Source organism: Chlorocebus sabaeus, chromosome X (genome assembly GCF_047675955.1).
Source record: "Chlorocebus sabaeus isolate Y175 chromosome X, mChlSab1.0.hap1, whole genome shotgun sequence".
NCBI classification, from domain to species: domain Eukaryota; kingdom Metazoa; phylum Chordata; class Mammalia; order Primates; family Cercopithecidae; genus Chlorocebus; species Chlorocebus sabaeus.
This window is the reverse complement of record NC_132933.1, coordinates 86,263,789-86,282,312: the sequence shown is the minus strand read 5'-3', so window position 1 is coordinate 86,282,312 and position 18,524 is coordinate 86,263,789. Positions and strand designations below refer to the sequence as shown.

The 18,524-nt window shown below is 38.4% G+C and overlaps 1 protein-coding gene across 7 annotated transcripts in view; it reads right to left on the bottom strand.

Annotated features, from left to right (window-relative positions):
* EDA2R (ectodysplasin A2 receptor) overlaps positions 1-18,524 on the bottom strand; it is a 205,503-nt gene that overhangs the window by 148,662 nt on the left and 38,317 nt on the right. For 3 of the 7 annotated variants that reach the window (XM_037994675.2, XM_007991931.3, XM_037994673.2), the window contains 2 exons: positions 17,170-17,334; positions 8,901-14,432 (listed from right to left, as the gene is read on the bottom strand). In XM_037994675.2, the coding sequence (XP_037850603.1) occupies positions 14,050-14,432; positions 17,170-17,334 (548 nt within the window). In that variant the 3' untranslated portion in view covers positions 8,901-14,049. Of the gene's footprint in view, positions 1-8,900; positions 14,433-17,169; positions 17,335-18,524 lie in introns of those variants that run through there. The other 4 variants (XM_073013607.1, XM_073013608.1, XM_073013609.1 and 1 more) reach the window with 4 other exon arrangements.

Sequence of the window (18,524 nt, the reverse complement as noted above, 5' to 3'; positions counted from 1 at the left end):
ATTCGACTTCTTCCTGGTTTAGACTTCAGAGAGTGTATGTTTCTATGTATTGATCCATTTCTTCTAGATTTTCTAGTTTATTTGCACAGAGGTGTTTACAGTATTCTCTGATGGTAGTTTGTATTTCTGTGGGATAAGTGGTGATATCACTTTTATCATTTTTTATTGTGTCTGTTTGATTCTTCTCTCTTTTCTTCTTTATTAATCTGGCTAGAGGTCTATCTATTTTGTAATTTTTTTTTAAAAAAAACAGCTCCTGGATTCATTGATTTTTTGAAGGGTTTTTTCATGTTTCTGTCTCCTTCAGTTCTGCTCTGATCTTAGTTATTTCTTGTCTTTTTCTAGCTTTTGAATTTGTTTACTCTTCCTTCTATAGTTCTTTCAATTTTGATGTTAGTGTGTCAATTTTAGATCTTTCCCGCTTTCTCCTGTGCGTATTTAGTGCTATAAATTTCCCTCTTAACACTGCTTTAGGTGTTCCAGAGATTCTGGTATGTGTATCTTTGTTCTCATTGGTTTCAAAGAACTTTTTTATTTCTGCCTTAATTTTATTATTTACCCAGTAGTCATTCAGGAGAAGGTTCTTCAGTTTCCATGTAGTTGTACAGTTTTCAGCGAGTTTCTTAATCCTGAGTTCTAATTTGATTGCTTTGTGGTCTGAGAGACTGTTCGTTATGATTTCCATTCTTTTGCATTTGCTGAGGAGTGTTTTTCTTCCAACTATGTGGTCAATTTTAAAATAAGTGCAGTCTGGTGCTGAGAAGAATGTATATTCTATTGATTTGGGGTGGAGAGTTCTGAAGAACTCCATTAGGTCCACTTAGTCCAGAGCTGAGTTCAAGTCCTGAATATACTTGTTAATATTCTGTCTTATTGATTTGTCTGGTATTGACATGTGTTGTTAAAGTCTCCCACTATTACTGTGTGGGTGCCTAAGTCTCTTTCAAGGTCTCTAAGGACTTGCTTTATAAATCTGGGTGCTTCTGCATTGGGTACATCTATGTTTAGGATACTTAGCTCTTCTTGTTGCATTAATCCCTTTACCATTATGCAATGCCCTTTTTTATGTGTTTTCTGACCTTTGTTGGTTTAATGTTTGTTTTATCAGAGACCAGGATTACAACCACCACTTTGTTTTGGTTTCCATTTGCCTGGTAAATATTCCTCCATTTCTTTATTTTGAGCCTATGTGTGTCTTTGCTTGTGAGATGGGTCTCCTGAATACAGCCCATCAGTGGGTCTTGACTCTTTATCCAATTTGCCAGTGTGTGTCTTTTACTTGGGGCATTTAGCCCATTTACATCTAAGGCTAATATTGTGTGAATTTCTTCCTGTACTTATGATGGTAGCTGGTTATTTTGCCTGTTAGTTTACGCAGTTTCTTCATGGTGTCGATGGTCTTTAAAATTTTGAATGCATTTGCAGTGGCTCGTACTGGTTTTTCCTTTCCATATTTAGTGCTCCCTTCAGGAGCTCTTTTAAGGCAGGCTTGTTGGTGACAGGATCTCTCAGCATTTGCTTGTCTGTAAAATATTTTATTTCTCCTTTTCTTGTGAAGCTTAGCTTGGCTGGATATTAAATTCTCGGTTGAAAATTCTTTTCTTTAAGAATGTTGAGTATTGGCCCCCACTCTCTTCTGGCTTGTTAGGCTTCTGCAGAGAGATCTGCTGTTAGTCTGATGGGCTCCCCTTTGTGGATAACCCGACCTTTCTCTCTGGCTGCACTTAACATTTTTTCTTCATTTCAACCTTGGTGAATTTGATGATTATGTGTCTTAGGATTGCTCTTCTCGAGGAGTATCTTTGTGGTGTTCTTTGTATTTCCTGAATTTGAATGTTGGCCTGCCTTGTTCGGTTGGGGAAGTTCTCCTGGATAATATCCTGAAGAGTGTTTTCCAACTTGGTTCCATTCTCTCTGTCACTTTCAGGTACACCAGTCAAACATAGGTTTGGTCTATTCACATAGTCCCATATTCTTTGGAGGCTTTGTTTGGTCCTTTTTATTCTTTTTTTTTCCTAATCTTGTCTTCATGCTTTATTTCATTAAGTTGATCTTCAATTTCTGATATCCTTTCTTCTGCTTGATAAATTTGGCTATTCATTCTTGTATATGCTTCACGAAGTTCTTGTGTTGTGTTTTTCAGCTCCATCAGGTCATTTATGTTCTCCTCTGAACATGTTATTCTAGTTAGCAATTTGTCTAATCTTTTTTCAAGGTTCTTAGATTCCTTGAATTGGGTTAGAACATACTCCTTTAGCTAGAAGGAGTTTATTACCCATCATTTGAAGCCTACTTCTGGCAATTCGTCAAACTTGTTCTCTATCCAGTTTTGTTCCCTTGCTTGTGAGGAGTTGTGATCCGCTGGAGGAGAAGAGGTGTTCTGTTTTTTTTTGTTTGTTTGTTTGTTTTGTTTTTGAATTTTCAACCTTTTTGTGCTGTTTATTCCTCATCTTTGAGGACTTATCTACCTTTGGTCTTTGACGTTGGTGATCTACAAATATGTTTTTCATGTGGATGTCTTTTTTATTGATATTGATGCTATTCCTTTCTGTTTGTTAGTTTTTCTTCTAACAGTCAGGCACCTCTGGTGCAGGTCTACTGGTGTTTGCTGGAGATCCTCTCCAAATCTTGTTTTCTTGGGTGTCACCAGCGGAGACTGTAGAACAGCAAAGATTGCTGCCTGTTTTCTTTTTTTTCTTGGAAGATTCGTCCCAGAGGGGTACCCGCCAGACACCAGCTGGAGCTCTCTTTTATGAGGTGTCTGTTGACCTCTGCTGGGAGGTGTCTCTCAGTCAGGAGGCATGGGGATCAGGGACCCACGTGAGGAGGCAGTCTGTCCCTTAGAAGAGCTCGAGCACTGTGCTGTGAGATCCACTGCTCTCTTCAGAGCTGGTAGGTAGTAAAGTTTAAGTCTGCTGAAGTTGCACCCATAGCTGCCCCTTCATCCAGGTGCTCTGTCCCAGGGAGATAGGGGTTTTATCTTTAAGCCCCTAACTGGGGCTGTTGTCTTTCTTTCAGAGATGCCTTGCCCAGAGAGGAAGAATTTAGAGGGGCAGAATGGCTATAGCAACTTTGCTGCACTGCGATGGGCTTCACAAGTATCTTTTTTTATAATGACTTATTTTCCTCTGGGTAGATACTGAGTAGTGGAATTGCTGGATTAAATGATAGTTCTACTTTTGTTCTTTAAGGAATCTCCACACTGTTTTTCATAGTGGTTGTACTAGCTTAGATTTTCACCAGAAGTGTAGAAGTGTTCCCTATTCACTGCATCCATGCCAACATCTCATTTTTGATTTTTTGGTTGTGGACTTGCATGAGTAAGTTGGTATCACATCGTGGTTTTGATTTGCATTTTCCTGATCATTAGTCATGTTTATCATTTTTATGTTTTTTTGGACTATTGTATATCTTCTTTTAAGAATTGTCTGTTCATGTCCTTAACACACTTTTTGATGGGATTATTTCTTTCTGGATGATTTGTTTGAATTCCTTGTAGATTCTGGATACGGTCCTTTGTTAGATGTATAGATTGTGAAGATATTCTGCCACTCTGCTCACTGTTTCTTTTGCCATGCACAACTTTTTAGTTTAATTAAATTCCAACTATTTATCTTTGTTTTTTATTTTTTGTTTTGTTTTTTGTTTTTGCTTTTGGGTTTTTGGTCATAAAATCCTTGCCTAAGCCAATGTTTAAAGGGGTTTTTCCAGTGTTATCTTCTAAATGTTTTAGTTTCAAGTATTAAATTTAAGTCCTTAATTCATCTTGAGTTGATTTTTATATAACGTGAGAGGTGGTGATCCAGTTTCACTCTCTTACATGGGGCTTGCCTGTTATCCCAGCACATTTGTTGCAAAGGGTGTCCTTTCCCCAGATTGAGTTTTTGTTTGCTTTGTCAAAGATCAGTTGGCTGTAAGTACTTGGGTTTATTTCTGATTTCTCTATTCTATTCCATTGGTCTGTGTGCCTATTTTTATACCAGCACCATGGTGTTTTGTTGACTACAGCCTTATTGTATAGTTTAAAATCAGGGAATGTAATGCCTCCAGATTTGTTCTTTTTGCTTAGTCTTGCTTTGGCTATGCCGTCTCTTTTTTGGTTCCATATGAGTTTTAGAAATTTTTTCGAATTATGTGAAGAATGATGGTTGTATTTTGATGAGAATTGCATTGAATTTGAAGGTTGCTTTTGGCAGTATGGTCATTTTCACAATATCGTGTCTACCCATCCACGAGAATGGGATGTTTCTATTTGTTTGTGTCATCTCTAATTTATTTCAGCAGTGTTGTGTAGTTTTCCTTGTAGAGGTATTTTGTCTTCATGGTTATGTATACTCCTAAGTACTTAAAAAAAATTTTGCAGCTATTGTAAAAAGGATTGAATTCTCGATTTGATTCTCAGCCTGGTCGCTGTTGGTGTATAGAAGAGCTACTGATTTGTGTACCTTCGTTTCATATTGGGAAACTTTGATGTATTATTTTATCTGTTCTAGGAGCATTCTGGAAGAATCTTTAGAATTTTAAAAGTAAAGAATCATATTATCAGCAAACATTAACAGTGTTACTTTCTTTTTACTGGTTTGGATGCCCTTTATTTCTTTTGGTTTTCTGATTTTTCTGGCCAGGAGTTCCAGTACTATGTTGAAGAGGAGTGGTGAGAGTAGGCATCCTTGTTTTGTTCCGGTTCTCAGAAGGAAGGCTTTCAACTTTTCCCCATTCAGTATTATGTTGACTGTGGGTTTGTCATAGATGGCTTTTATTACCTTGAGGTATTTTCCTTGTAAGCCAATTCTGATGAGAGTTTTAATCATAAAGGGAACCTGGACTTTGTCAAATCCTTTTTCTGCATCTGTTGAGATGTTCATGTGATTTTTGTTTTCAATTCTGTTTATGTGGTGTATCACATTTATTGACTTGTGTATGTTAAACCATCCCTGCATCCTTGGTATGAAACCCACTTGATGAAGGTTGATTATCTTTTTGATTTGTTGTTGGATTCAGTTAGCTAGTATTTTGTTAAGGATTTTAGCATCTATGTTTTTCAGGGATATTGTTCTATAGTTTTCTTTTTTGATTGTGTCCTTTCCTTGGTTTGGTATTAGGGAGATGCTAGTTTCATACAATGATTTCAGGAGGGTTCCCTCTTTCTCTATATTGTGGAATACTGTCAGTAAGATTGGTACCATTTATTCTTTAAATGTCTGGTAGAATTCTACTGTGAATCCATCTGGTCCTGGACTTTTTTTGTTGATAATTTTTAAATTGCCATTTCAATTTTGCATCTAGTTAGTGGTCTGTTAAGGGTATCCAACTATTCCTGATTTAAGCTAGGAGAGTTTTATCTTTCCAGGAATTTATCTATCCCTTCTAGGTTTTCTATTTACATGTGCATAAAGGTGTTCATAGTAGCCTTGAATGATATTTTGTATTTCTGAGATGTCAGTTGTATTATCTCCCATTTTATTTCTTACTGAGCTTATTTGGATTTTCTTTCATTTCTTGGATAATCTTGCTAATGATCTATCAATTTTATCTTTTCCAAATACCAGCTTTTTGTTTCATTTTTCTTGTGTATTTTTTGTTTGTTTATTTGTTTTAATTTTATTTAGTTCTGATCTTATCTTGGATACGTTTTTTCTTCTGCTGGGTTTGGATTTGGTTTGTTCTTGTTTCTGTACTTTCTTGAGGACTGACCTTAGATTTTCTGTTTGTGCTGTCTCAGACTTTTTGATGTAAGCCTGTAGGGCTATAAACTTTCCTCTTAGCACCACCTTTGCCATACCCCAGAGGTTTTGATAGGTTGTGTCACTATTGTAGTTAATTTAGAAGAATTTTCTAGTTTCCATCTTAATTTTATTCTTGACCCAGTGCTCCCTCAGGAACAGGTTAATTTTCATGTATTTGCATGTTTTTGAAGGTTCCTTTTGGAGTTGATTTCCAGGTTTATTTTACTGTGGTCTTAGAAAGTGCTTGATATAATTTCAATTTTCTTTAATTTATTGAGGCTCATTTTATGGCCTATCACATGGTCTATCTTGGAGAAAGTTCCTTGCATTGTTTAATAGAATATGTGTTCTGTGGTTGCTGGATGAAACGTTCTGTATATATTGGTTAATTCCATTTGTTGCATGATGTAGTTTAAATTCATTGTTTCTTTGTTGACTTACTGTCTTGATGACCTATCTAGTGCTGTCAGTGGAGTATTAAAGTCTCCCACTATTATTGTGTTGTTGTCTGTCTCATTTCTTATGTCTATTAGTAATTGTTTTATAAATTTGGGATCTCTAGTGTTATTTGCATATATGTTTAGAATTGTGATATTTTCCTGTTTGATGAGGACTTTTATCATTTTATAATGTTCCTCTTTGTCGTTTTAAACTGCTTTTGCTTTAAAGTTTGTTTTGTATGATATAAGAATAGTTACTCTTGCTTGCTTTTGCAGTAGATAGTTGGTTAGTGAATTCTTACCCATTCTGCAATTCTGTATCTTTTAAGTGGAGCATTTAGGCTATTTACATTCAATGTTAGTATCGAGATACAAGGTACCATTCTATTTATCAGGATATTTGTTGCCTCTATATGTTGGTTTTTTGTTTGTTTGCTTTGGTTTTTTAAATTGTATTTTTGTTTTATATGTCCTGTTAAATTTATGCTTTAAAAAAGTTATGTTTTGATGTGTTTCCAGGATTTGCTTCAATATTTACAGCTGTTTTTAGCAGTTCTTGTAGTGCTGGCTTGGTAGTGGCAAATTCTCTCAGCATTTATTTGTTTGAAACAGTCTGTATCTGTCCTTCATTTATGAATTTTATTTTCACAGGATACAAAATTATTGGCTGATAATTGGTTTGCTTTAAGAGGGCCATAATCCTTTCTAGTCAGTAGGGTTTCTGCTGAGAAATATACTGTTACTCTGGTAGCTTTTCCTTTGTAGGTTACCTGGTGCTTTTGTCTCACACCTCTTAAGACTCTTACCTTCTTCTTAACTTTAGATAACCTGATGACAATGTGCCTAGTTGATGATCTATTGGTGATGAATTTTCCAGGTGTTCTTTGTGCTTCTTGTATTTGGATGTCTAGGTCTTTAGCAAGGCTGAGGAAGTTTTCCTCAATTATTCCTCCAAATAAGCTTTTCAAACTTTTAGATTTCTTTTCTTCCTCAGAAATGCCAATTGTTCTTAGGTTTAGTCATTTCACATAATCCCAGACTTCTTAGAGGCTTTGCTCATATTTTCTTATATATATATTTTGTCTTTGTTGGATTGGGTTAATTCAAAGACCTTGTCTTGGAGCTATGAATTTCTTTCTTCTACCTGTTTGATTCTATTGCTCAGACTTTCCAGAGCATTTTGCATTTTTATAAGTTCAATAACTGATTTTATATAACTGATTTTATAATAACTGATGATATTTTGACACTAGTATGTGGTTCTTGGAAACTCTTAGGGAGACTGTCTGATGTAGTTTTCCAAGCTGAACGCTATGAGAGACTCAATGGGATAACATCCTCTTTTTTGAGGCCTGTCTTAAGGAGGCAGCTATGGTATAGTGGACAGTGCTGGGCCTCAGAGTCAGACAGTCTTGGGCTGAAATTCAGCATATCACTTGCGGCTGTATATTCACAGGAAAATTATTAAACCTTTGTGAACTTTAGTTTCTTCTTTTGTTAAATAAAGATTGTAAAGGATGCCTACCACCTAGGAATATCATGAGTATTAAATAAGACAAAGTATGGAAGTACAAAAGCACATGAGCAATAATCACTAAATATTGGTTTTTCATCCACCTTCTCTTTCACTGCACTACTCCTTAGAAAGGCGCTCTTAAGGAAGGTAATTCGCTCCCACTGGAAACCACAAGAAAGAAAGGCTTTGTAGAAGATAGCCAGATGACCGCACAGCTGCCCTCAGTGGGGATCCATTTTGTCCATACAGGCAGCATGTGAACTCCTAACACTCATGTGTACACAATTTCTGAGGACTTAAAAGACTAACTGCTGGGTATACAGAAACTTGCCAATCACACTGAGAACATAAAATGCAGTAGCATCATACCAGCCCAGAAATATGCAAGTGTTTTTAGTCCCCAGTGAAAAGGTTATTAACAATCACCTAAGAATCTTGTTTGACAGTTTGATGACTTGTCTGCTGCTTTGATCTATCTATCCACAGAGATCTGGTTCCCCATGTCCTTCTGGGGTATAGAGTGGGGACTCACTGCCTTTTGACAGGCACAGGCACACACTGAAATGAACTCCAAAACAGACAAGGGTTGCCTAAATGCTAACCCTTTCTATGCCTTTATTGTCATTTATAAATCAGAGGATTCAATTTCTCCTACTGTACCACTATTCATAATTTTATCAAATGAGAATGCAAGGCCCAGTTAGGATTTAAAAACACCTTTTCTCAGAGGCATGATAAATACACAAGCCCTGTCCTCTTACCTCCTGGTAATTCCAGTCACTTCTCCCCCATTCTGTAGTGGTTCCCTCAACAAACCCTTCTACAGCCTGTGATAGTATTTCCCAATATATCTTTTCCTATACACACCCCTAAGCCTTAGTGGTTTCCTCTGTCCTTTCTCCTTTGGTTTGAGTGATACCTTCTAAGTCTTCCTCCTCGAAGTTCTGCCTAGATGCTTTCTCTCCCTCTTTTCTCTAGGCTATGTAGGGTGTAGAGAGACTAAAAAGAAGAGAACTGAATAGGACTCAAGTTGTGTCTCTTTCTTTTGCATTGAATTGAGCAATTAAGTGGTGTGTGTGTGTGTGTGTGTATGAGAGAGAGAGAGAGAGGAAGAGAGAGCAAGAGATTGATTATGGAATCAACCCTGGTAATGAGTGTTTTTTAGAAAGTAAATTAGTAAAGCAACAGTAGTCTACTCAGAGATCAGTAATCATAGAGTATTTTTTAAAATAGCTTTATTGAAGAATATTCTACATATTATAAAATTCATTCATAATTTCATGTATACAAGTCAATGATTTTTATTAACTTTATTGAGTGGGGCAGACATCACCATAACTAAATTTTAGAACATTTTTATCCTTTAAGTAAGATCCATCATGCCTACTAACATTTAATTTTTTCTCTCATGGCCATTCCAATGCAACCATTAATCTACATTCTGTCTTGATTAGCATGCTTTTTATGGACATTTGATATAGATGGAATCATACAATATATGGTCTCTTGTATCTGACTTATTTTACTTGACATGATTTGAGGTTCATCTACAATGTATCATGTGTCAAAAGTTCAATATTTTTTACTGCTGAATAGTATTCTATTATATGTATATACCACAACTTTTTATCTATTCATCAGTTGATGGACACTTGGGTTGTTTCCACTTTTTGGATATTATAAATAATGTTTTTATATTTGTATACAAGTATTGTGTGTACATATGCTTTTAATTATATTGAGTATATATCTAGGAGTGATATTACTGGACCATACTCTAGCTTTAGATTTTAGAGAAACTGCCAGACTGTTTTCAAAAGTGGCTATGTCATTTTATAATTCTACCAGCAATATATGAGGTTTCACATTTCTCCATATCCTTGCTAGCATGTGTTGTTGTCAAGATTATAGAATATTAAAGATGGAAGGAAACTTGATTTTCCTACCTCTTAAATTATAGTAAAGTATAGCATTCAAAATTAAAAAATTAAATAGTGTTCTTTAGGTGGTCTCTTTCACTTGGTAAGATTATCAACACAAATACAGGCCCTGAAAGGGTAAGGCAGTACTCTTAACAAGTCTAGCTAGAATATGCTTGTATTTTAAGAAATTATGAACAAAATGAACACACACACACACACACACACATACAATCAAATTCCTAAAGATTTTGCAGACCTCAGAAGACGTACACAGTTCCCTTAGGACCATGGAACCCTGTTTGATAAGTATTAGTTTAGAACACAACAGTTTCTAGCAGATTCTTATCTCAGAGAAGAATATAAATGGCATAAACAATTTCAGAAAAAGAAAGAGAGCTTGTACTATAACCCAGATCTCCTGTGTGACAAGTCAGTGAATCCCATCACTACTGATGTCACGTCCAATGATCAGAAACACATTTTTTGCTGTGCTCACTGAGGAAAGACACACGAGCAAAATGATTCACCAGGTTCTCTGAAAGTAGAGGAATAAACAAGGTGTTTGGATATATTTATGTTTATTGGCCAATATGAAATGTTTGCAGAGTATCATAAACAAACACAGCCCTGTCACTATCTACACATGCATATAGCTCAAGATTTAACAAAATCTCTATAAACCATTTATGAGAAAAAAATAATTAAAATGTACCAATATTCAATGTAAAACACCGAAAACCTAGCTAGTAAGGTGAGGTTGGTAGGGAGGAGGGAGACGGAAAGGATTATGATCTCAATGTGACAGGACTGTATATTGTGGAGGGGTATGCTGTAGTGCTGAATCCTTTCCTAGCCTGGATCTGAGAATCTTGGAGGAAAAAATTGTTTTCCCAGACTCACTCCTGTCAAAATCCAAGTCAAAGTATATGAAGAGAAAAACAGTCATCCAAAAAAAAAAAAAACAAAAAACAAACCAAACAAAAAAAAAATTCATTCTCAGCAAATACCTCCCCTTTCTTACAAACAAAAACTACATTTTTTTTTTTTTTTTTGACTAGTTCATTTAGAGACAACTTAACTACTGTTTAGGCTCAAGGGTATGTTGAATATGTTTTTATCAAATGTACTTTGTGCTTCCACTAATAACCCCTTTGTAGAAAGATATATAAAAGCACAGTGCTCAAAGAAATAAGTCTCAGCATTGAAAAGGAAATCTGTAAAAAAAACTCTCCTGAAGCAAATACTCAACTATAACATTTGCCCTGGCCAAACAGAAATTATAAAGAAAAACATCCTTCAATTCACCTTTACCCAAAATACCCTAAAATGCATAGCCAATTGCCGCCTCCAATTGCTGAACCTCAAAAAGTTGGCATTAAGGTGATGCTGGGTATGACTTGGGCTGTTCACATAACATTCATGCCATGAGCAAGCACACTGAAGAAGGCTTACTCTGTCACTTTATCACATTTTTGTTGTTATTATTATTATTATTATTATTATTATTACTGTGTTACAATCATTATCTTTCCTCTAGAGTGGCAGTGTTAAATGTGAGCTTGAACCACTGCCAGCCACATGGCAACCTTTGAACACCTGCAGTCTGCTCAAATCCAATAATCCTCTGTCTGGATACTACTTCTACCAGAAGGTATAAACACGATCAGTGTAAGCCAGTGAGATAAGAATAACCTGTTGCTGTTGCAGAGAAAAAAAAAAAAAAAAAACCAAAACAGCAAACCTAAAGGCCAAGGCCTAAAACCTTGGTTACCACTTATTTGCTAATACCTGTGTGGGGCCAGACTGCTTGCTTGGTACTGGCTTGTATTTCAATTGCATCTAATCCTCAGTCCAGTACAATGGGACCTTTTTGCTTTTTCCCAAGTGCTTTTAGTAATCTGATCAACTGGTTGCCCCAGGGGCCCTTAATCAGTGTTTGCAGATGGACTAACCCAAAAGATGTATTTAATAAAATTCTAAAAGCAAAACTCTTGCTGTAGAGAACACTTTTTTGCCAGAGCGAGAACCTGGTGATGAAGTGCACGTTCTGTCTAATGTACTTAATAAACCACCTAATACTTGTGGGACAGGAACTAGCTGTACAAGTTTCAGACAGATTCTCAGGTAATAAAGAATACAACCTCCAAGGAACTTATTTTTCTCTGAGCATGAGATGTATAGGTGGGAGCTAAAGGCAAAAAGACGATTGAGAAAGAATCAAAGGGGAACAGTGGTGAGAGAGCTGGGATTGAATTGACATTTCAATAGAAAGATGCATACTCAGATGTCCTTAAATGGATTGGGGGCTGTCTTTGAGGGACTGCTTGGGTGTAGTTTGGGGAACCCAGGCCCCAGAAGGAAGATTATTTTGACTCAGAAATGTTCTGTAAGGTTCCAAAATGGCAAACTTCAACCCTTCTCCCTGCTGAGGGTGGTGAGCACCTCAAATACAGGGTGAGGCCCCGGGGATCTAAAGGGAAAATGTCCTGCCTCATCCTGCAACGCAGCAGTCTGAGACATGAGCTTGGGAATTATGGCACCAGGCCTCCCCCAAGATAGATATTAATACGTGTGTGTGTGTATGTATGTGTGTGTGTGAGTGTGTGTGTGTGTATGTTGAGGAGGGAGGCTGTGTGGAGGAGCTAAAAGGGGAGAAGGGCTTGATTTTGTCCCTAAATTGCTAGGTAGATGTGCTGACACAATTTTGAGAGGCTTACCTGACCAAAAATGCAGGCATGGAAACCCTACCTCATTCACTGTCCTCTCTCCTCTTCTCTGTAATCAAGTTGAGCTAGGAACATGTCTGGTAGTCCCATGAATGTGGAATCTGGCTCCCCAGACTACAACAGGGAAGCAAGAAATGCTCCAGATCAGTCCTGGTGAATGGGACAGGATATGTCACATCTGTAGAGTATTCTGGTGGTATGGGACAGGATATGCCACATCTGTAGAGTATTAGCTCTTGCGGACACCCCATTTCAGGCCCCTGCTGCTGTTGTGGTATAGCAACAAGGAAGCAGAGTCCAGAGAGAACAACTGGCTGCCAGGAGCCAAAGAGACTTAGGGAGGGAGCAGATCAAGTTAGAAACATGTGGGTAAATGTCACGAGTACCCTTCTCTCTCTACCCCTCCAAATATCACAGGTTAAGCCAATGGTTGAGGATGTAATAGCAGAAACACATTACTTAGATAGGGATATGACAATTCTACCCTATTCTACATTGGTGAAACCATTTATCCTGAAGATGGATTTAGTTCTAAGCTCCACATACTTTAGAAGAACCTAAAGTGGTATTCTCCAGAGAGGCAATGTTGTCTTCAAGCCTCTGCAGGGCTATCTTAAAGCACAGGAAACTGATGAGGTCTGTGTGGCATAAGGAAAAGAGCCAGGATGGATAGGCGGGTACTATAGGGAAAGCTCTTTCTTACATTGAGCTCAAATCCACCAGTCACAATTGTATATGTTGTAATATATATTGAGTAGTAGTCAGCCCTCTGCCACCTCAAGTATGTGAGCAAGGACTGCACAAACTCTTAGTGGGGATATTATAAAATGAACCCAAGCCTTGGAAGAAGAACTGGACTAGATAACCTTAAGGTACCTAAGTTGACTGATTTGATATCAGTTATAACTTTCAAATTTGATATCACTTATGACTTTCAAATGTACATTTGTTCACATTTTCTTAGGTTGGATGCAGGGAGCAGGGAAGACATTGGGAGAGCTGAAAATGTATTAACTGAAGAAATACAGAATTGAACAGTGCAAGATATTTGGTTAGTTGAAAACTGGGAATCTACCTACTCTTCTACGTCATGCTACGTAAGCCTTTGAGAAACCAACATTGGCTAGCAAATGGTTGCAATGATGGAGTTGGACCAACTCTAAAATGTAGTTCTTGCCCGGTTCTAGCCCACTAATTTGCTCTGTGACTTTGAGAAACTAACTTTCCCTCTCTGTGTCTCAGTTCCTGCCTCTGTAAAACATAAAATGAAGGGATATACGCACAAGGTTTGTATAGTTATTAGGGAATGGAGGTTGATTTGAAATGTAGGGTTTCCAGATGACAAGGCTTGTATATTTTTTTTTCTACTGTGCTATGTTGCTTGTACACATAAAGGGAGATACCTGAATATGACCATTAGATAGTGGTGCCCTGAGACAGCTTGAAAAAGGCCAGAATGGAGAGACTGGTGTCATGACAACCTTGCCAGTTCCCTGACAGCTGCAGACCCAGAAGTGTGATATCTATCTGGCTTAAAAGTATAGCATCACCACTGTTGCCCCTCCACCCACAAGTGTTCCTAGCTTGCTGCTGTTCCTCCACTCCTAGTGAACAATAATATTCCAGAGGGGAATTCCTTGAGGCTAGTCGTTAATCTCTGTTTTGTTTTCTGTTGTTTTTGTTTTTTCTGATCCACCTTTCCAGCTCACCTCATTAGAGTTAAGGGCTGGGAACTTCAAAGGTCACATTGAGCTCCAGTCTGTCTCCAGTGCTTTCGGTTGTGTTTCCCCTCAAGGTCTCAGCTCCAGTATAGGAGGCAGAGCTGGAAAACTTTTGCAGGTCCAGCTCTGTGCATTCGATGGGGTTGTGGACCCAGTGGGAGTGGCTCTCTGAGGCGCAGGAGGCCGTGGTAAAGGAATCCTGTGTGGGGAAGCCACTAGTCGAGTTGCAGTCGTCCTCGAGGATAGGGTTAAGTGGCTGGGTCTGAAAGATGCTCTCACTCATTTGGGGCTCAGGACTGGTCTCCTTGCTGGGTGGCATGGGGAAGAGAGATTCCTCCTCTGCTGTTTTATCAGCCTGAAACTTCAGCGAACCTCCTGCACCTCGAAGCAGAAAGCCATTGGGTTACCCAAAAGCAGGGGCTCTTCTCAACTGGGCACTCGGTACTGAGCACAAGATAGGGAAAAGTCTGGGAGCTGATTCTTCCCTTCCTCTCCCTGGGGACTAGAGCACATAGCACCAGGCTGAGGTGACACAGTTCAGAAACATACTTACATTCGGGTATCAGATTGAGGCTACCTGGTACTGGATCAGGGAAAATAATCAATTTCTCTAGAGAAAAGGACACCTTTGTGGGAAACAGGAATTTGATACCGTCTCCCTTGCCATTTGATCTGGTCTTACGTCTATGTACATTAAGGTATATGGCAAACTAGACTCTGCAGATGGAATTAAGGTTATGGATCTCAAAATAGGGAGAGAATCCTGGATTACCCTATGGATCCAATGTAATCCTGTGTCCCTAAAAGCAGAAGAGGAAGGCAGAGGAGATAGAGAGTATCAGAGAGATGTGGCATGAGAAGAACTCACCATTGCTAGTTTTGTAAATAGAAGGGGGCCAGGAGTCAAAGAATGTAAGTGGCCCTAGAGGCTTACAGCTGGCAAGGAAATGGGACCTAAGTCCTTTAACTGCATAGACCTGAATTCTGCCACCTTTGTGCATGATCAAGCAAACAGATTCTCTCCCAGAGACTCCAGAAAGAAACACAGCCCTGCTAATATCTTAATTTTGGCATTGTTTGAGACTCTAAGCAGAGACCAAATTGAGCCTACTGAACTTCTGAGCTATGGAAACTGTGAGATAATAAGCTACTAAATGTGTGGTAATTTGTTATGGCCATGATAGAAAAGTAATACCCCCTTTATGCATGGGTCCAATTCAACATCAGGTCACAAACTGAGAACCTATGGGATGTGTGTTTGGCCTCTTTGCTTTGGTTGTGATTTTGTTCTTTATTCAAATTCATTGACTATGTTTTACACAATTTCAGTAAAAAAAAATCCAGATTTCTGAATTCTCTTGAAAATGTAGAAGATCTTGCAACATTAAATTTTTCCACGTGGTTACAAAGAGCTGGAGCTAAGTAGTGGGATTCCCCTTTTGATAAGGGATGTGCTCTCTAGTTTGCCACAGTTGCTACTTTTCTCTCTTGCAATCTTACATTGGATCTAATTCACACATACATCTCATCCCTGTATGTGTGTAAGTCAGTGACTCCTGAAAAACAGTTTTCCAAAGTGAGGAAATGTTTAGCCTTCCTACCCCTTATAAAAACAGTGAGGAAACTGCCTGCTTTCATATTCCAAGCAGGTTACCACATTATTATCTTCAGGATAGAAGGAGAGCAGAAAAGGGTTACCCATCTCTCCTCTCCGGAAACAGCTCTCTGATATTCTCTCCTTTTCATCTTCTTGACCCTGGAGTCCAAATGCTTCATTGTTCCTGTTTCATGTCCACACATCCAGGGCCTAAGCAACAACTCTTATCTGGGACACTGGCCTCCAAAGTCAGAAACAGGAATGTCTACCCTGAGTCACAATATCCCAGGAGCAAGCAAGAAGTAGACTTTTAGAAAAATCATAAAGGGACAACAGTGTTCCCCGTGTATCCTGCAGCCCATGAAATGCTATATTCATCTCCAATTAAGCCAGGGCACAACCAAATATACCTCTTGGGCTTTTCAAGATCAACTGCTAGGCCCCAGAGCCAACATGACTAAGGCAAATTTACGTTAGCAGGATCTTCCCACACAAATACTGCTGCTTTGGACACAAAGATGAAAAGGAGTCCTTAGCACTCTTTTATCTAGTGAACTTTATCCTCCCTCTTATAAATCAACTTCATTCTCTGATCTGAGTTCCTGTTTCAGTGTCCCTGCCTAACTCTCAGTTCCCTTAATGGCACTGAAGCTGCACTGAACCTTGGTACTCTTGGCTGGAGTTCTAACTCTTTGCCTGGTCCTGACCAGCCACCTTCCCACCTCCTCCATCTTTTCCCTCAGTGAGCTGGATTTTCTGTCCCCCATTCTTGTCTAATAGCTAAAGTTGTGCTTAATAGAAATAACAATGTTATTGTGACTTTAAATATGATTTTCCATCTGGAATTTTGCATGGCCATCTGATACGGACTGGACTAGACCTCTTGGACATCAGTATTATCTGAGGGAAAAAGTCTAGGTTTGCCGACTCCTCTGGACATAGGGCTTTCAGTTATCCCCATTTGTGAAGTTATTATACTGATAGCAGTTGCCTTAGACCTCAATCACTTTTATTACAGTCGTATCTCAGATATAGCCGAGCCTTCCTCATTCATGACATGCTTTATAATTTATACCTACTAGTATAGATATAAAGAATTGGAAAAAATCTCAGAAATCAACAAATCCAATCCTGTCTCTTATCTTAAAGATTAAGAAGAAAGAGGTCTGAAGAGGCTAGATGACTTGTCTAAGGTTTCATGGTGAGTTAGAGGTAGATGTAGAACCTAGGTCTCCAGATTCCTTTCCTGAGGGGTTTCCCACCATACCATGTTCCTTTAAAAACCCCTGAAACATAATGAACCAGGTCTTCTAAACTCTCAGGGTTGGCTTCAGTAATCTCTGAAGTCCCATGCTTTCTATTGCAGCCCCAGATAGTTCCCCAGGCCAACAGAAGACTATTCATGGGGTTTTCAAGCATAGAAGAAAAGGCCCATTATCTCTCAACCCCAGAACATTCCTCTATTCTGCCAATAAGAGCCTTGTTCCTGATTGATGTGAAACATGAAACAGCCACCCTTACCACGCTGGCAATGTCTGTTGAAGAACTGCTTGCAGTAGAGGAAGAAGAGCCCCAGGAAGGTCAGGGTAAACACCACTAGCAGGCTGCTCACCAGTGCAACAAGTGCGGCCTCCTGAGGGGGCACTGTGGGTGCATCTGCCTCCACTAAGCTCAACTGGAAGGCACCTGTGAGACAGAAAAATGGGGGAAGTCAGTTAGTGTGGGCAGTAAACAATCACACTGACCCTGGGCCTGGACTTCCTCAGGCTGTCACCCTTCTCCTTAGGGCCTTCCCCAATTAGGGTGGCTATGCTCATTTTGCTTCTTTCTAGAGCATGCAAAATCATGAAGAACAAGGCAAAAGAATTTGTATATACTGCTGGTATGTACAAATTAGTACAATTAATTGAAGATGCACATATCCTATGATCTTTCTATGCCACATCTAATTATACAATCCAGATCAATGGAAACAAGCTAAAACATTCATCAGTAGAGCACAAGATAAACAAATCATGATATAATCCTAAAATCTTACATTATTATACAACACTTAGAGACCTTTATGGATCAGTATGAATAATATAGAGGGGAAAAAGAAAGTTGAGAAACAGAACATAGAGCTTGATATCGCTTCTATAAAACATTATAAAATACATAATAATAGCATATATCGGTTATGAATATGCACATATATCACAAAAGAACCCAAGTATTAAAACATTAGTGGAGAGTATGGCAGAGGCATGGTGCTCACCAATTATCCACATACTCCCATGTGTTCCCCTTATGCCCTTGCAGTAAGGCCATAAGAGTACTTCTGGCCAATGAACTGTGAGTTGAAATGACATGTGTCACTTCCAGACTGAGGCAGTTAAGAATCAATATGTCTCCTCCATCTCTTCCCCTGTATCATCGACCTGGAAGACATATGGTCTAGAGTGCATGGTCAAATGATGTAGGAAGGTCTTTGCACAGTAAAAAGAATAAACTTTTATTGTATAAATTCACTGAAATTTTGCAGTTTGTTTGTTACTGTAGCATAGCCTACCAACAGAATATATACAATTTCAGGATAGTGGTTGTATCTGAGGAGGTAGGGAGGTAACAGGACGCTGAGAGAATCTAAAAGAGAATTCCATTACCTCTGTGGAATCTTCATTCTTTTAAAAAATCTGAAGCAAATATGCAAAATGCTATGATTTATTAACTTTGGATAGATGCTGGGTAATTGCATTTTAATTTTACATTTTTCTGCACTTAAAAAATATTTCTGCATGTTTGAAATTTTTCATGATTTAAAAAATATATCACTAATTTTAAAATAGTGAGTAAGCAAATAGATGGTAGACAAAAAAGACAGATGACCAGATAAA